Source organism: Melospiza georgiana, chromosome 13, assembly GCF_028018845.1.
Source record: "Melospiza georgiana isolate bMelGeo1 chromosome 13, bMelGeo1.pri, whole genome shotgun sequence".
NCBI lineage: Eukaryota > Metazoa > Chordata > Aves > Passeriformes > Passerellidae > Melospiza > Melospiza georgiana.
In genome coordinates, this window is record NC_080442.1 from 6,160,245 (window position 1) to 6,175,085 (window position 14,841).

The window sequence follows — 14,841 nt, forward strand, 5'->3', positions numbered from 1 at the left end:
TTCCACATGTGCCCCGAAGAGCTGATAATGCTTTTCTTTACCTTTTCTTCCTTTTTCCACAATGTAGATTAGGAGTTCTGCAACATTTCGGGGTTGAAAACAACCATTTGCCAATGTTCAACATAAAATACAGGCATATTTTTTATACACACCACTAAAACCGAGTTTTTCAAGGGCTAATATCTGGCACAGAACAACATGATGATACTCCTTTAAAGAAGAACTGAAGGGCAATAAAACAGATTTTACTTTGTTTGGGTGAACGGGTGCTAATCTGACTAAGTGGTACTGCTAATACATGGAGAGGATAAAGAAAAGAAAAAAGGTGCAAGAAGTTGAAAATGGATACGCTTTTTAAGGGAGTTGCTGTGCTATCACTCTGTGGCTTAACATAATTTCATCACTTTATCTTCTCACTTGCTGCCTTAGCAAAACGGCAAAAGGAGGCATCACTTACAAACCCCAGTATCATCCACTTAAGACAGCAGAGGTATCACTAAGAAATAAAATTGAGATTTTGTCAGCAATCCTGCAGACTCTCACCACTTGTAATCAGGAAGAACTTAGGCCTTCTGGAAGGGTGTTGTGAGCTTAATACAGGTGAGCCAGCTGTGAGATGTTAATACGGGTATGCAGGGCACCAGCTGGGAACTGTGGGCTTTGACAATCTCACCCAAACCATAGAATGGCTTGGTTTGGAAGGGACCTTAAAAGTCACCTAGTTCCCTCCCTCACAATGGTCAAGGATGCCATCCACTAGACCAGGCTGCCCAGAATCCCATCCAGCCTGGCCTTGAGCAGGGACACCCATCCCTGAGGCCTGCAATGGGTCACTGCAGCAGCCGGGCATCAGCCACTGAGGCTCCACAGGCCAGGAGCTCTGCTGCACTCTTGGGTACATCACCCACACAAAGAGCCACAGGTGTAACCAGAACTTCCCCACTGGGGACACACTTATTCACTTCAAGAAAAGAAAGCATAAGTTATTTTTTACGTCTTTCTGCTGTTAGGATTTGTCATCAGTAAGAATTTGCTGAGTGAAACCTTTAAACAAAAGGTTTCCAAAAAAGATTAGTTTAGGATTTACGTCGACATTACTTATTTTAAAGTGAAATCCAGCAACATTCAGAATTATTAATGGATCTCATTCTCATTAGATGATGAATGAAACTAACAGTTCACTGGATGCTGTCAGCATATAAGTTATCCACATATTTAAATACGAAACTTTTCAACTTCACTGTGCACAAAATGAATATACTACATAATAAAATAGTTGTAAAGAGAACATTTTTAAAAGCTTCTTTGTGTTTTAATTTTTATTTTTAATTGTTTTCTGTCTGCCAGTGCCTGAGTGTTTTAACTAGATGAAGACTCTTAACATGAAAAATGTTACATTCTGAGAGCACTCTTGAAAGACTTAGGCATACTAATCTATTCAATAACTTCTTTAGATCTATTTTTAATCACAATTTGAGAACAATAAAACCTCAATTATACAATATCAAGAAATATTTCAGTATAATTCTAAATCATGTAGCAGCAGGAAAATCCATATTTTTAACTCTGATTTGTGTGTTTAGCTATTTAAATCTGTGTCATCCTTTAACATGGGACCTCAGAAAAAGTGAACTTCCTTTACTGATCATAATTATCAATACTTAGCTATTAATGTATGAATTTATCCATGACACACTCTACACATTGTATGTTATAGACACAAACGTGCCCATTATTATCTGTCTCAAATCTCTCTGCAAAGGTTCTATGGCATGCAAGAAATTCTTTTCACCGTTGGCTATAATCTCTTTTTCTTTGAAGGCCCCAGGAGTAGAGATAGATTTAGATAAAACTCCTTAATAGGACCACACAGATGAAGACCCATATAGCAGAAGGAAATTTTGCTCCCTGGGGGAATTTGTAACCTTCAGCAGAGCAATGATTACAGCGGGATCAGTGCTGTGACAACAGTGAGCACAGACCCACCAAGGGCAGCGGGGATGAGGCAGCACAGCCCCAGCACAGCTCCCTCACTCTCCCAGCCAGAGCCCATACAACACTCCACATCCCAAATCCTTCCCAGGAACTTCATCACTTCCTTGAACAGCAAACAACAAGCTCTTTGTCCCAAAGATAGCGCTGTGAGATTTGGCAATTAGAAACAAAGCTGTCCTGGGGAAAAAAATACCAATTATGCTATTGGCATCATCTGTGAAAAACATCCCACTGAAAGGCAACACACTCAAACCACTGTTATGCCTTCAAGATGTTTCTCCAAATCCCATCTGAATATCTTAGTGATATTGTTTCTAGTACCATGCAATGCCACACAATATCTTCACATCACTATTGATTTCTGCATTTTAAAGACAGCACATATTTTTTAGCTCTTTCATTCTCCTATTTCATAACCAATTTATAATTCAACATATTCTTTGACACTGTTTAAATACTTAAAGAGTAAATTATTTTAGCTTATCAGAAAATAATTTGTTTTGACCAAATTCCCTCCAGTTAGTTGGGAGGTTGTCATGGTTCTTTACCATGATCACATTGAAGTTTCTGAAACTGTAACACAAACACATCTACCCCCTAAGCAAAGAGAAGAGAAAAGGAATACCAGTACTGCCTAATTGAAGTAACCTATCACCTGTGACACCAGCTTTCAAGTGCTATAAGCATACACATCTTTTAGAAAAATATATTTCCTTTTCTAGCACTTAATTACAGCCATAGGCTACTGAAATAGTCATTTGGGTTTTGTAAAAAGTCATGTTTGACTTTAAACACAATTTCCAAAATCTCAATATAAAAATAAGACTTGAAATCATATTTTTTTTCATATTTACTCCATTTGCAAGTCAATTTCTTAATCTTATGGAGGCAACAATGTTAAAATTTGAGATAGGAATTTCTGTCTCATGGTTGCTGAAGAACAAGAATGTAGCTGCACATCACCAATCATATAAGTGACACCACTGCTCATAATATCTAGCAGTAGCAAGGCAATTAAAACATTAAGTACAATACCTTCACTAATCTGACAAACAGGTAAACCCAATGCAAGAAGCAAACTGCTTCATTAATAAGATTCTCTTAACTTCATATAAGATAAATGTAAAAGATATAGTACTTACAGTGAATTCACAGAAATCAATGCTATCAAGACTTTTGCTTCTGTGTATTCTCCCTTTTATTCTTCTTAAAGAGGGCTTTCCCTGACTTACACTACAGGTAGCACCATTGGGATTTTCGGAAGATGGAGTTACCCTGCCAAACAAAAAGAGCCACATATTAGACAAAAAATACATTCTTTTATTTGCTTAAAATAAAACATTTACAAAGGAAAACACATCACCATGCTATACATACAAGAAATGTCATTTCAAGTGACAGTTTTCAATCACTAAGTGCCAAAATAAGACCACAAGTATGTAGAAGTCTAGCTCCCATCAGGACCACACTGCTTGCAGATTTTGTCAAAAACATTCTGATCTTTTTTTTACAAAAGTGTGTAGAATCAGAAAAAAGACATATTGTCGAAAAATATATTTTACTTCTGAAGATTTTAAAAGACTATTTTTCTTTGTTTCTTCAGTAGAAACCCAAGTCCTGTGACACACATTGATGGCTGTCAGTTAAATCACCAGGAGCCTGGCAGTATTTGGCTTTTGACCTTTTCCAGTTTGAGTGCTGATGGTGCTTCAGCTATTCTAGCAATGAGTAACAACCAACAATAATGACATTAATAGCATCTGTTAAAGTTATAGGGGTAATATATTAAGCAACTACACTTGATAAGGCCTTTCAATCATATTGGAATCTACACATAGTCCTAAGGGGAGTCCATAACTAAAATATTTGGAGGAAGCAATTAATATTTCAATGAGCTTGTTGGAAATCACTAATAAGCAGAACTAAGTTAACAATTAACTAAGTGTACTAGGATTTGTGACGTTAATATTTTAAATACAAAATAGTCCCTAGTCAGACTGGCCCCTAAGGAAAAGGAAAACTCCATTCCAGCAAATACACTCACCAAGAATTACCTAAAAACCTGAAGTCTTCATGCCCAGATTTATACTTATTTCATATTATTTCTCAACTGCAGCCATAAAAGATTTCAAAAAACAGCTTAAAAAAGAAATAATATGTATTTTTTTGCATTTCCATAGTCTTTGGACAGCAGTTCAGTATTTCTCCCAAAAACCATTAAGATTCCTCTCACAGAAAAAACACTTTAGGATGTTTTTTGTGTTCTTTAACTTAGAATTAATGGCTTTTGTAGCACATAAATGTTTGTACAAAAAAGAAAGGTGGAGATGTCTTAAACATATAACATGTCTTAAACAGAACATTGCATAGTGGGCTATATCAATTCCTGAAATACCAAATTTCAAATACAAAATACAATAACCACATGCTGAATACTCTTTGATTAGCAAGACTTCCAGGCCTACACAACATCATGGTCAGGATAACATGGCCATGGGACTGCTAGGGAGAAGAAATTACCATATCCAAACTTGAAAATTAAAGCAAATCCTTTCAAATATCTTATCTCTTATTCAATTTATAAAGATAAAGCCCTTCATTTTTTTGTTGAATCACTGCAACTACCAAATAACTATTTTGTTTTCAGATGCCTGATTTTGGGGGTTTTTTTACACATGCACACAGACCCACATTCAAACAGCTTGCCCCAAGTTCTCTTGATAACAGTAATTTGGTTTACATGGTTTTTCCCCTTGGGTTATTTTACTGCCAACTTCAAACTGCAAATTTCTACCTGAACACATAACTGTAATATCCATACATCTTAATTACAATATGAAACTCCTGCTGAGACTGCACTGGAATTTTTTGTCTAATCATATATGGATTGAACTCTGAGACCCATGCCTGCCTACTACAGTAACATATTTGTTCACACAGCAAAAACTTCAAGAACACCACGGATTCCCTGCTAAATTGTCTTCCAGAATTACCAGGACAGATTTCCAAAGAAAGACAACTGCTCAGCCTCTATCTTGTTGCACAGACAGTGACATTTACAGTGGCAGCACATTGCTATTGTGTGAATGTCTCCTCTGTAACAGAGGGCTCAAACATCTCTGCTCGAGTACCTAACTGAACACACTCTGTGTCCATGGCAGATGCAGATGCTGGAGCCCTCTGAGAGATCAATTGTTCCCCTGCTGTCAGAGTCCCTGTTTATTCTCTCTACAGGGAATCTTTGAGGGCTGCCTACTCCATTACTTATAATTTGGGTTAATTAATCTTCAAATGCACCTCTGATGAATTAAATGCTTGGCACGTTAGACTTCCTCCTTATACTTAATAGAAAAGTTAAACAGCTGTAAGCTACACTGGGCTTTCCCTAATTTTGAATAACATTTCAAGCCATTTACTTTAGGGCCTTACCCTAAAATAACGTCTTTTAACGTTTTCTCATACAAAAAAAACTTTATTTAAAAAAAAAATAAGAAAACTACTTACATGGAAAAACCCAAACAAATACAAATCACAAGCTAATCAAAGTTACACAGTTTTAACAAAGAGCCACACTAATGACATGTTTTCAAGGCTCTTCTGTTTAGGAGCTTCACTCTTTACAGCCACTCGAAAAAATGAACGTGCTGCCACTGGAATCCAGCTATCATTTCATTCTGCTGGAGAATAAATTATGGCTGTTACTTGTTAGCTTCTAAGATACATAAAAGTATTTTTAAAGTTACAAAATATAATTACAGAGAAGGAGTATCACAATTTATCTATTCCCTACAATCCTTTACAAAATCATTAGTTTCTAGATCTCTTTACAAGCAAATAAAGCATTACTTAACCAACCAAAGAAAAATCCAATCAATATCATTGATATTGGGAATTGGGAAGCTTTGTACTGTATGTACACCAAAGGAAGGATGTGAGGCAAGATATCCATACTGACAGCATCACAGGGGGTTTGACTCTGGGTGAAGAGGAGACTTTGGGACAAGTGCAAACCAATTAACTACCAGCTTCTCCAGGGCCCCCACTCCTCCCAGAGTTTCAGCAAAGGGAAGCATTAAGAGACCTGAGACAGACTTGGATCGGTTTTACCCAGGCTTTGCACAATGCTGGATGCAGCAATGAGACTCTCAAGAATCCATTTCTAGTAGCACTCATGTAGTATTGCACAGGAATCCCTTCAAATACTCGTGATTTCCACAGTGAGTACAGCTCTAAAGTTCAGAATATAAAGTTCCAAAATAAACCCATGTGAGTGCAAAGCCATGAGAAAAGGACCAAAGCGTCTTGAGATTGACTCAAAATGAAATTATTTAAAAGTCTGATAAACATCTTTTTAAAATCCTTCTCTCTTTTGAATCATGTTTTATGTTCCCAAAGTGTTCACTGTAATCAGAGAAACAAACTTTATTCTTCTTAAGTGAATACTGAAACTATAATGCAATGTACCATGGTTCTGGCATCTGAACCTTAAGTTTAAAAAAACACTTACTAATAAAATTTGCTGCATCTGATTGTCTCCTTTCAACTTTTATTTGAATCTCTGAATTAATAAATACAATATTAATAGCAGATTAATAAGTGAATTGCTAAGTCACTGTAATACCTGCATCAGGAGTATAGAGGAACTATCGCAGGCTAAAGGAGAAAAATATGTAAGAGCCCTTTGAAAGTACCTGCAGGCCATCAACTACTTTAAAGCAAGTACTCCTGAACAAAAGCCTAGGAATGAAATGCTCAAGGAAGTCTAGGGCTTCAAAAACTGGAATATAGCATAAGGATCTTTGAAGGTAGTGAACAATTCCTGACGCCTTGCTTCAAATTTGCTGTTTCTGTTCAAATAGTGTGTTTGATATTCTGGAAACATAACACCTTTTTAATGGAGCTCATCACAGGAATCCTAAATTAAGGCACCCAATTCATTAACTTTTGAAAATATTAGTCAAGTAAAATGGAACCATTTTGTATATCCCACCTGGAGTCTGAAGCCCTTATTTATTATCCACAATTCTTACAACGGTTTCATTGACCTTGACTTCTTCCTGATCATATATCACATTACATAACCATGACTCTAAATTATTTCTCTAGTTTGTAAAATAAGCAAAAAACCCCTAAACTTTCACTATCTGTATTCCACTGACAAGCACAGTAGCTGAACAAAATAATGTGTAACAGTGACTTCAAGGTGAAGTGTCATATCAAGGGCTAATGACTTAATACATGTTATAAAATAATCAGATGGTCGGAGTATAATATGAGTCTATGAATAAAGGTGATATACTATTCACATATAATTACTGTTTATAACAAATTTCAATATCACCTGATTTTTTTGTAGTTAAATTATGTCTGAAATTACTGCTGTCATCTTAATTTCTAGACAGACCAGTTACATTGAAAATCTTTGAAGAACTTCATAAACTCTCTTCTTGTTCAGTGATTAGAATTCTGAGCAATTTTATAAAAGTCAGCATCAGAATGTTTAAAAAACGGGTCTTGAAATGACACATTTTCTATATTTGTTTTCCAGGTGCAGTATTAGTGCTGGAGTCAATGCAGAGTGGACAAGGTTTTGACAACCATGCAGCCTCAACAAGACCTCTAATGGGGACATAATTATTGCCCTTTTCATATACTGCAAGTTGCCTGCCTATCCTATAAAGAAAGCATTTAAGTTCTTGTAGCAACATCCAAGGCAAGCGTCTCAAAAACTTCTGCCTCTGGCAGCTACACAGATCTCAGCTGGGAGATGTATAAAATTCCCATAATTATTATACCTCCCATTAGGAGCCAAGCTTCCTCAGCACCACCAAAAGTGAGGACACGGGCTGGGCTCAGCTCAGTGTGAGCACTGGCTTCTGTCTCAAACACAAGGCTGGAAAAGCTGACATTTACACCCACTGACCAGACTGGAAATCCTAACAATTATAGTTACTCAATATTAATATTTGTTTGAGAAAAGGCAAGTTTGAAACAATGCTAGAGACACTGAACACTCAGCTGCAGTGTTGAATTTTTGTGCACCTCTGCAAGTATGTTGATTCTAAGGATGTATCCTTAACCACACATCCCTCAAGAAAAAAATTAAGTATTAATTAACTTGCAACATAAATAAAGATTTACAATGGGCTAAGCTAAAGTTTTTATCCTCATTTCAAACAATATCAACTGGAACTAGTACTCAAAAATGGAAAATATCCATTCTGAAGATCTGTACTTTTCCATAGAGTTCTGTAGAGACACCAAGAAGATCAATCTTCGATGTTTTCTTTCTCCCACATTAAGGTGACATTTTCCATTATTTAATTATACTAAATATGATTCTACTTGGAACATAAACAAACAATGACACTTTTCTCCCTAGGGAAGGTCCTAATGATAAAACAGACATTCTTCATTATAAGCCTGGGCTTCTACAGCCAAGAAGCTTAAATACAAAGACTCTGAGACAAGAAAGCATTCAGTGCTTAATTCCAGACATGCTAGTTACTCCTCACTGATTCCAAAGAAGTTTACTCCTATGCCTGAAAATAAATGTGCCTGTGCAGTATCTTACAAGAAGCAGCAATCATTTAACATCCAGGCTTCTATATCACACATTCTTCTAACAACAACACCAAACAGGGGAACTGGATCCTGTCAAAATTCAAATTTTATAGTGCGCTGCATCTGCATTCTTTTCTGTAACCTAGATTGCCTCAGACAACTACCAATCATTCTTAAAAGAATGTAAATATGGAATAGCCTCAGTCATTTCCATAATCTCCCCAATGAAAACCTATCACTAACTGAGCTTTTTGCCTTTTTTCACCATGCTGCACTCCCCTGCACCAAGGGGAGCAGTGGGGGTGTTCACCAAAGCACAGGAACTCTTTCAGAGTGAAGGCAAATGCTCTAAGAAGCAGAAGGGAATATTAGTGAGAAGAACTTAGAATGGATAGAATATCCTGTTAGGGATTTTGTTGTTGTTTTTTCTTTTTCATTTGTTTATTTATTTGCCCGCTATCTTCTCCTTGCAGCAGAAAAACACAATAATCATTCTGACAAGAAATTATGTTCTACCTGTGTAACTCCCCTTAATAATGTGATTTAGCATTTCTCTATTGTAAAAGGACTTAGGTTGCACATATTGGGATTTCAGTAACTATTTATAAAAATTGACTATTTTTAAACTACTCCCAGTTCAGCTGTCAGTTTCTTCTTGACCACCTTTGCAGATGTCAGTCCCTGCTGCACTCTACCTGTACTAGCAGAGTTATGACGGTGGGTTTTGTATCCAAATGCTGTCCCTCCAGCAAGAGGATTAAAAACATCCTATTCATCTCGTTTAGGCTCCCACATATTAGATTACAACACTGCACACACACAGGAAAGGGTCTGAATCAGCAGTTCAGGACTCCAGCAGCTTCCTCCAGCACTGAGTCCAGAACTACTGCCCCAAGTAAACCTCATCATAAAATTATAAACTCCATACAAAGCAGGTTTCTGCCTCCTCCATCTCCCACTGCAAGCCTGTGGCATAGCTTCCTTCTCTCTAATTGCCTGGTTTATTCCTAGCCACTTAATAACTATTTATTCTTAACCCATCGTGAGACATTGATATTTTCATTTGTAGCTCTGCTTCCATGCATCACACAACAGGACATAGACTTTGGTGGGGGTGAAAGCAGGAGAAAATTGGAGTGACAGATGCTCCCTAAAGAAATAAAACATTGCTGTTACCTTTTTCATTTTCTTTCAGTAGGATTCAGGTGGATTATCTCCACAAACAAAAGGATGAGCATTTTAACCCTTTTTTTTATTAAATTATATCTTCGTTTCCACTTACAATATGGATTCACACATCAAAGAGCTTATGAATCTCATTGGTTAAGGAGATTTTTTTAAGCTTTTAAAAATAAGCAAATAAAAATAGATTTAAAAGCACCCCCTGACTATAGGCGAACTTGATTTATGTGTTTTCTTTAGGTATTTTTGAGATTTCCAGTGATACAGTATTGGAATATGCTTTTGGTTTATGTATTGTGAATATACACAAATATTGCATTGATTTGAGTAACAGCAACATATTTTCTCCTTAAGATTTTCTTAATGCATTATTTGATAAAGATTGTGCAGAAATAAGAAAAATTAGCATGACAAAGTACCTTTAAGCACTTCTGTAAGTGCATCAGAAAATAGTATTTCATCCATAAGCATAAAATCTATCCATACAGATAATGCCTAATGCTATTAAAATTCTTAAAGAAAATGAGAATATATATCATGTTACCTATTAATAAGAATATCCCAAAGACATACTTTTAAGCGCTCAAGTAATTCACATATCTCTCTAAAATTAAAAAAAAAAAAAAAGTTTGCCTTATTTTTCTTTAACACTTTTAGTCAATTAAATCTTCACACAGCATTGCATTGCAGCAACATGATGCCAAGTTAGAAATGTTATGAAATGCAATGCTTGTGGTATGTATTAGTGTGGAGCCACTAGCATATTGTGCTGTACCTCGAAAAGCACAGAATCTCATCATGAAACAGGACAACATAGAGCTGATCTAACTCCAACTGAAGACAAAGCAGGAGTTGAATCAGGTCCTTTCAGATGTACTTTTAAAGCACACAATTACATATAGCTTTCCCTTAACATGCCAGCAAACAAAATACTTCCAAGAAAATATACAAAATATTAAATAGAACACTGTCATAATTACATTTTCCATAATTAAATTTCTCAAAAGATGTAAGACACAACTGCATCCACTGCTGCACACAGGCAGGAGTGGCATTTGGGGAGAATAAAAAAGGTATGGTACACTTTATGTAACTTACATAATCAGAATCAAACCACCAAATACATTGTAAAAACATCTGATTAAACATAATAAAACTTATCTGCATGATAACATATTTTTGTCTAAAACTTAATTCGATTTTTTTCTTTACAATCAGGAAGAACAGAGTCATCAAACTGTGTTCTATCTGCAAGGAATACCAAAACCTGGAATTAATGACAGAAAGCTTACTAGTTCCACATCATGTTTCTTCAATTGATACATTTTCTTGACACTGTCTCTACAGCGGGGAAAAGCAAAGTATTAAAAACTCCACATTCTACAATTCATGTAAGGCCCATTTTTGTAACAACTACTGACAATATTTTTATTTGCAAACTATCTATGTTCAAATAAAATGACCTATCATGCCTTCTCTGATGCTTCACTTTGCTTCACTAGGGCCAGGTAAGTACAGTGAAAGAAAACTGTATGACCACTACCACCTTTATATTACTCGTGGTTCCTTTCAGATAAGACATTCTCAGTGTGCAAATTTGTGATTGACATCTCCCTCTCAGAAGAAGTGACAATATTTCCTCCTCAGGATTTGTCCTGATGATGACACAGGTCCCGCTGCTCCCATGGAGCTAACAGTGGGCTCCTGCCCGCCCACGAGTGCCTGGGTATTGCAGTGCCATACGCCTGCCGGTGCCCTACTCACCCACATTACACCACTATACTTTAATACATTTTTCATAACATGTTGTTGATTCATCCAGAAAAATCAGTTCAGCACACAATCAGTAAGCACAAAAGGAGTGAGAATCAGTGAGGGGAAACGCAGGGTTTAAGGAAAAATGACCATATTTGAACAGTACTACTCTGGCTCTCACTAATCTATTGGACCTGCGTCTCCTTGTTCCCATTTTCTCAGTACACCTGTCAGCAGCAGCAGCAGCAGGGGCAGGGAATCCGGACCCGGCTCCGCACAGCCCGGGGCGGGAGCACACTGCGCTACATCGGCGGCAACACTCGGGCTGTCACGCAAGCGGAGCCCCCGCCGGGGCCGCTCCCGCGCCCTCAGCCCGCGCTGCCATTGCCGCTGTGCCGGTCCGGCAGCGCCGTGCCCGCGGGAGCGGAGCCTGCTCCAGCCGCGTCCTCCGCCGGCCGGGCGCGGACAGCTCCGCCGGCACCGCCAACGCCTCCCGGCGTTTCCATGCGGCTGCCGACGAATCCGCCGGGAACTTTGTGCCCCGGCGATGCCGGCCGGGAGCCGCAGGCCGGGTCTGGGCACGGCGCCCCTCATGTCCGCGGGGACCCCCCGCCGCCGCGCCCGCCCGTCCCGCCGCGGCCCGCGCTCGGCCCGGCCCGGCCCGCAGTGCCCGCGGCCCCGTTTGTGCCTACTCACCACAGCTTCCTCTTTAAGGGCATCAGACTGCCCCTGTTGGAGGCGGTCACCCCTATGGCCATCTGCAAGACAGTCAGGTATTTCTGATACTTCATTTTGCCGTCGCCCCCCCTGTCCCTGCCTCGTCCCCGCCGCCGCCACCGACAGAGTCTCTCCAGCCGCTGCATGCAATCATCAAATTTTTATTTCCAGGCATCTGCCGTCCCTGCGTCGCGCTTCTTCCCCTCCTCCTCCTCCTCCTCCTCCTGCCGCGCTCCCTCTCTCTCTGCCCCCCCGGCTCACGCTCTCCTCCTCCTCCTGCCGCACTCCCTCTATCTCTGCCCCCAGCTGACGCTCTCCTCCTCCGCCTCCCGCCGCGCTCCCGCTATCCCCGCTCCAGCTGACGCTCTCCTCCGCCTCCCGCCGCGCTCTGCCCTCCCCCGGGCCCGCGCTCCTCTCCTCCTCCCGCTGTCGCACTCCTTTCCTCGCAGCCCCCCGCGCTTTTTCCCCCGACCCACAGCCGCGCCTCCCTCTCTCCCGCCGCGCCGCGCTCCCCGCCCCCGACCAGGCCCCCCACTTCGCCTTCTCCTCACCTGGGCTATCTCGGGGCGGCCGGCGCCTCCCCTCGCCCCCGGGGCGAGCAGGCCTTCCCCACCATCCCTGCCCGCCGCCGGGGCGCTCCCGCCCCGCTGCCCTCCCCGATTACCTGGGGTATCCCGCCCCCGCCCATGAGGCGCAGCCGCCGCGCTGCCCTCCCGCCATCAGAGGCGCGCCATGGCCGCAGCGCTGCCCGTGCTTCGCCGGCCTCGCCGCTAATCCCATTAGCGCCTAGAGGAGCCCCATGTTATTTTAATCGGCCTCCCGCCTAACGGTGTCGGTTGTGGGGTCGCAGTCACCGAGCAGCGGGGCAAACGCCTCACCGCCCGCGGGGCGGCCCCGTGAGGGGAAGGTCAACAGGAGGGTGAGGTGAGGCGAGGCGAGGTGAGGGTGAGCTGAGGGTGAGGCCGAGGGGGCAGCGCGTCCCGCCAAGTGCCCCTCAGCAAGGGCGGCTGGATGGCAGCTCCCGCCGCGGGAGCACCGGAGCCGCCCCGAGCACCTGCACGGGCAGTCGCACCTAAAAACCCTGCTGAGGCCACAGCGAGCAGCAAGACAGCCCCTTTTAAATTGTTTTATTTCCATGTGAGGAAAACAACTGAAGTGTGTTTGAGAATCATGTGGTGATAAAGCCAAACTAAAAGTGTTAAATGATTTTAAAGGGGTGCCCACCTTCTGGGTGCTTAAGCACAAATAGCTGAACACGTATCTGTGTCACGGCCTCAGGTGTGACACAGTTGTCATGGCTTTAATCTGTTCTGTGCCTTCCTCCTCAAGATCAGCTTTAACAGCAACACAACACTGGTGTCTGAGGAGTGCATTTGGAATAAGTTCTAACACCTGGCACAGTACAATCAGAGACCCTCAGTGCAAACATCCCTGAAGTGAGGGGTAGCACCTACCTGGACACATTGATCAATGGTGGTGGGAAACACTTTGGCCTGGGATACCCTGTTTAAGCATATAAATAGGTATTTTGCAGAGTGCAGGTAAGAACAAATCCATGCTGAAGTAACAAATTTTCATGAAGTTGCAATAACGTAAATAGTATGAGCTGTAATCCTTACCCAGAGTTGAGGTCCTAAAGTGGCACTGTCAGCTAGGAAGAAATAATGTGAATAACATTGACAATTATGGCTCACAGATGAGCATTTCAGTGATTTTTTGTGTATGAATGTATAATATATACCTCAACACTGCAGTAGGCTGCGTTCTGCCTAGGCCTATTCACTGCACAGGAAGCAGAGAAGATAAATACAATACTTAACAAGCACAACAGATTTTAATTAGAAACACAATAGTTCCATTACTGTAGTTAATGAGTTCAATGGCCTTGCATCTTCAGCCAAGAAATCTGATGTGCACAAATATCTGTATCACAAATGCTTTAAAAATTTCAAATGGCAGCTTGATGTCCAGTGTGAACGTGTACAGCTCCAGCTCTCAAGATACTGTTAATGGGTACTTGGACTTTGAAGAGCTCAGGCATTACAAGCAATGAGGGATAGCTAACTTGAAATGATTAGGAAGATTAAGGGGGTGGCATTAATTGTTGTACTTAAACAATGCTCTTAGTATACTAACTGGGAAGTATATACCTTATATACACAGTCTATCAAATTAGTTTGAATACCTGTAGAGATCCTACTTTGCCTTAAAACCAAGAACCCTAAAACAAACCTGTTGCTTTCTCCTTCTTTGTATCTAATCATTAGCTGACTAAAAAACTCTTGTTGCCCACACATAAGAGAGTAAGTGTGGGTTTTGAACTCAACAACATTAACAGTGTGATAGTGACATTGTAATTGAAGTTGTCAATTGCATTTGTGCACTACTATTAAGAAAATAATACACACCTTAAAATGGTAGGAAGTGCCAACTGAAATAATGATGAGATTGTATTAGTTTAAATATTTAGTGTTGTTATTATTAAATATTTGAATGTAACATCTGCTAGTTATAAAAATACATCTCATATAGAAATTCTTCCCCAAAAAATCTAGTCTTAATCTGGTTGTAGTGGTAAAAATTTTGTAGATCTTTGTAGAATCTAAGGATATGGGATGTGAAGTTTAT

The 14,841-nt window shown here is 40.4% G+C and overlaps 1 protein-coding gene across 5 annotated transcripts in view; it reads right to left on the minus strand.

Moving 5' to 3' along the window:
• Positions 1-12,781, minus strand: part of TJP1 (tight junction protein 1) — a 157,025-nt gene extending 144,244 nt beyond the window's left edge. For 2 of the 5 annotated variants that reach the window (XM_058033021.1, XM_058033019.1), the window contains exons 1-2: positions 12,193-12,426; positions 3,138-3,270 (exon numbers count right to left, since the gene is read on the minus strand). In XM_058033021.1, the coding sequence (XP_057889004.1) occupies positions 3,138-3,270; positions 12,193-12,359 (300 nt within the window). In that variant the 5' untranslated portion in view covers positions 12,360-12,426. Of the gene's footprint in view, positions 1-3,137; positions 3,271-12,192; positions 12,428-12,764 lie in introns of those variants that run through there. The other 3 variants (XM_058033020.1, XM_058033018.1, XM_058033023.1) reach the window with 3 other exon arrangements.
• Positions 12,782-14,841: the final 2,060 nt, after the last annotated feature.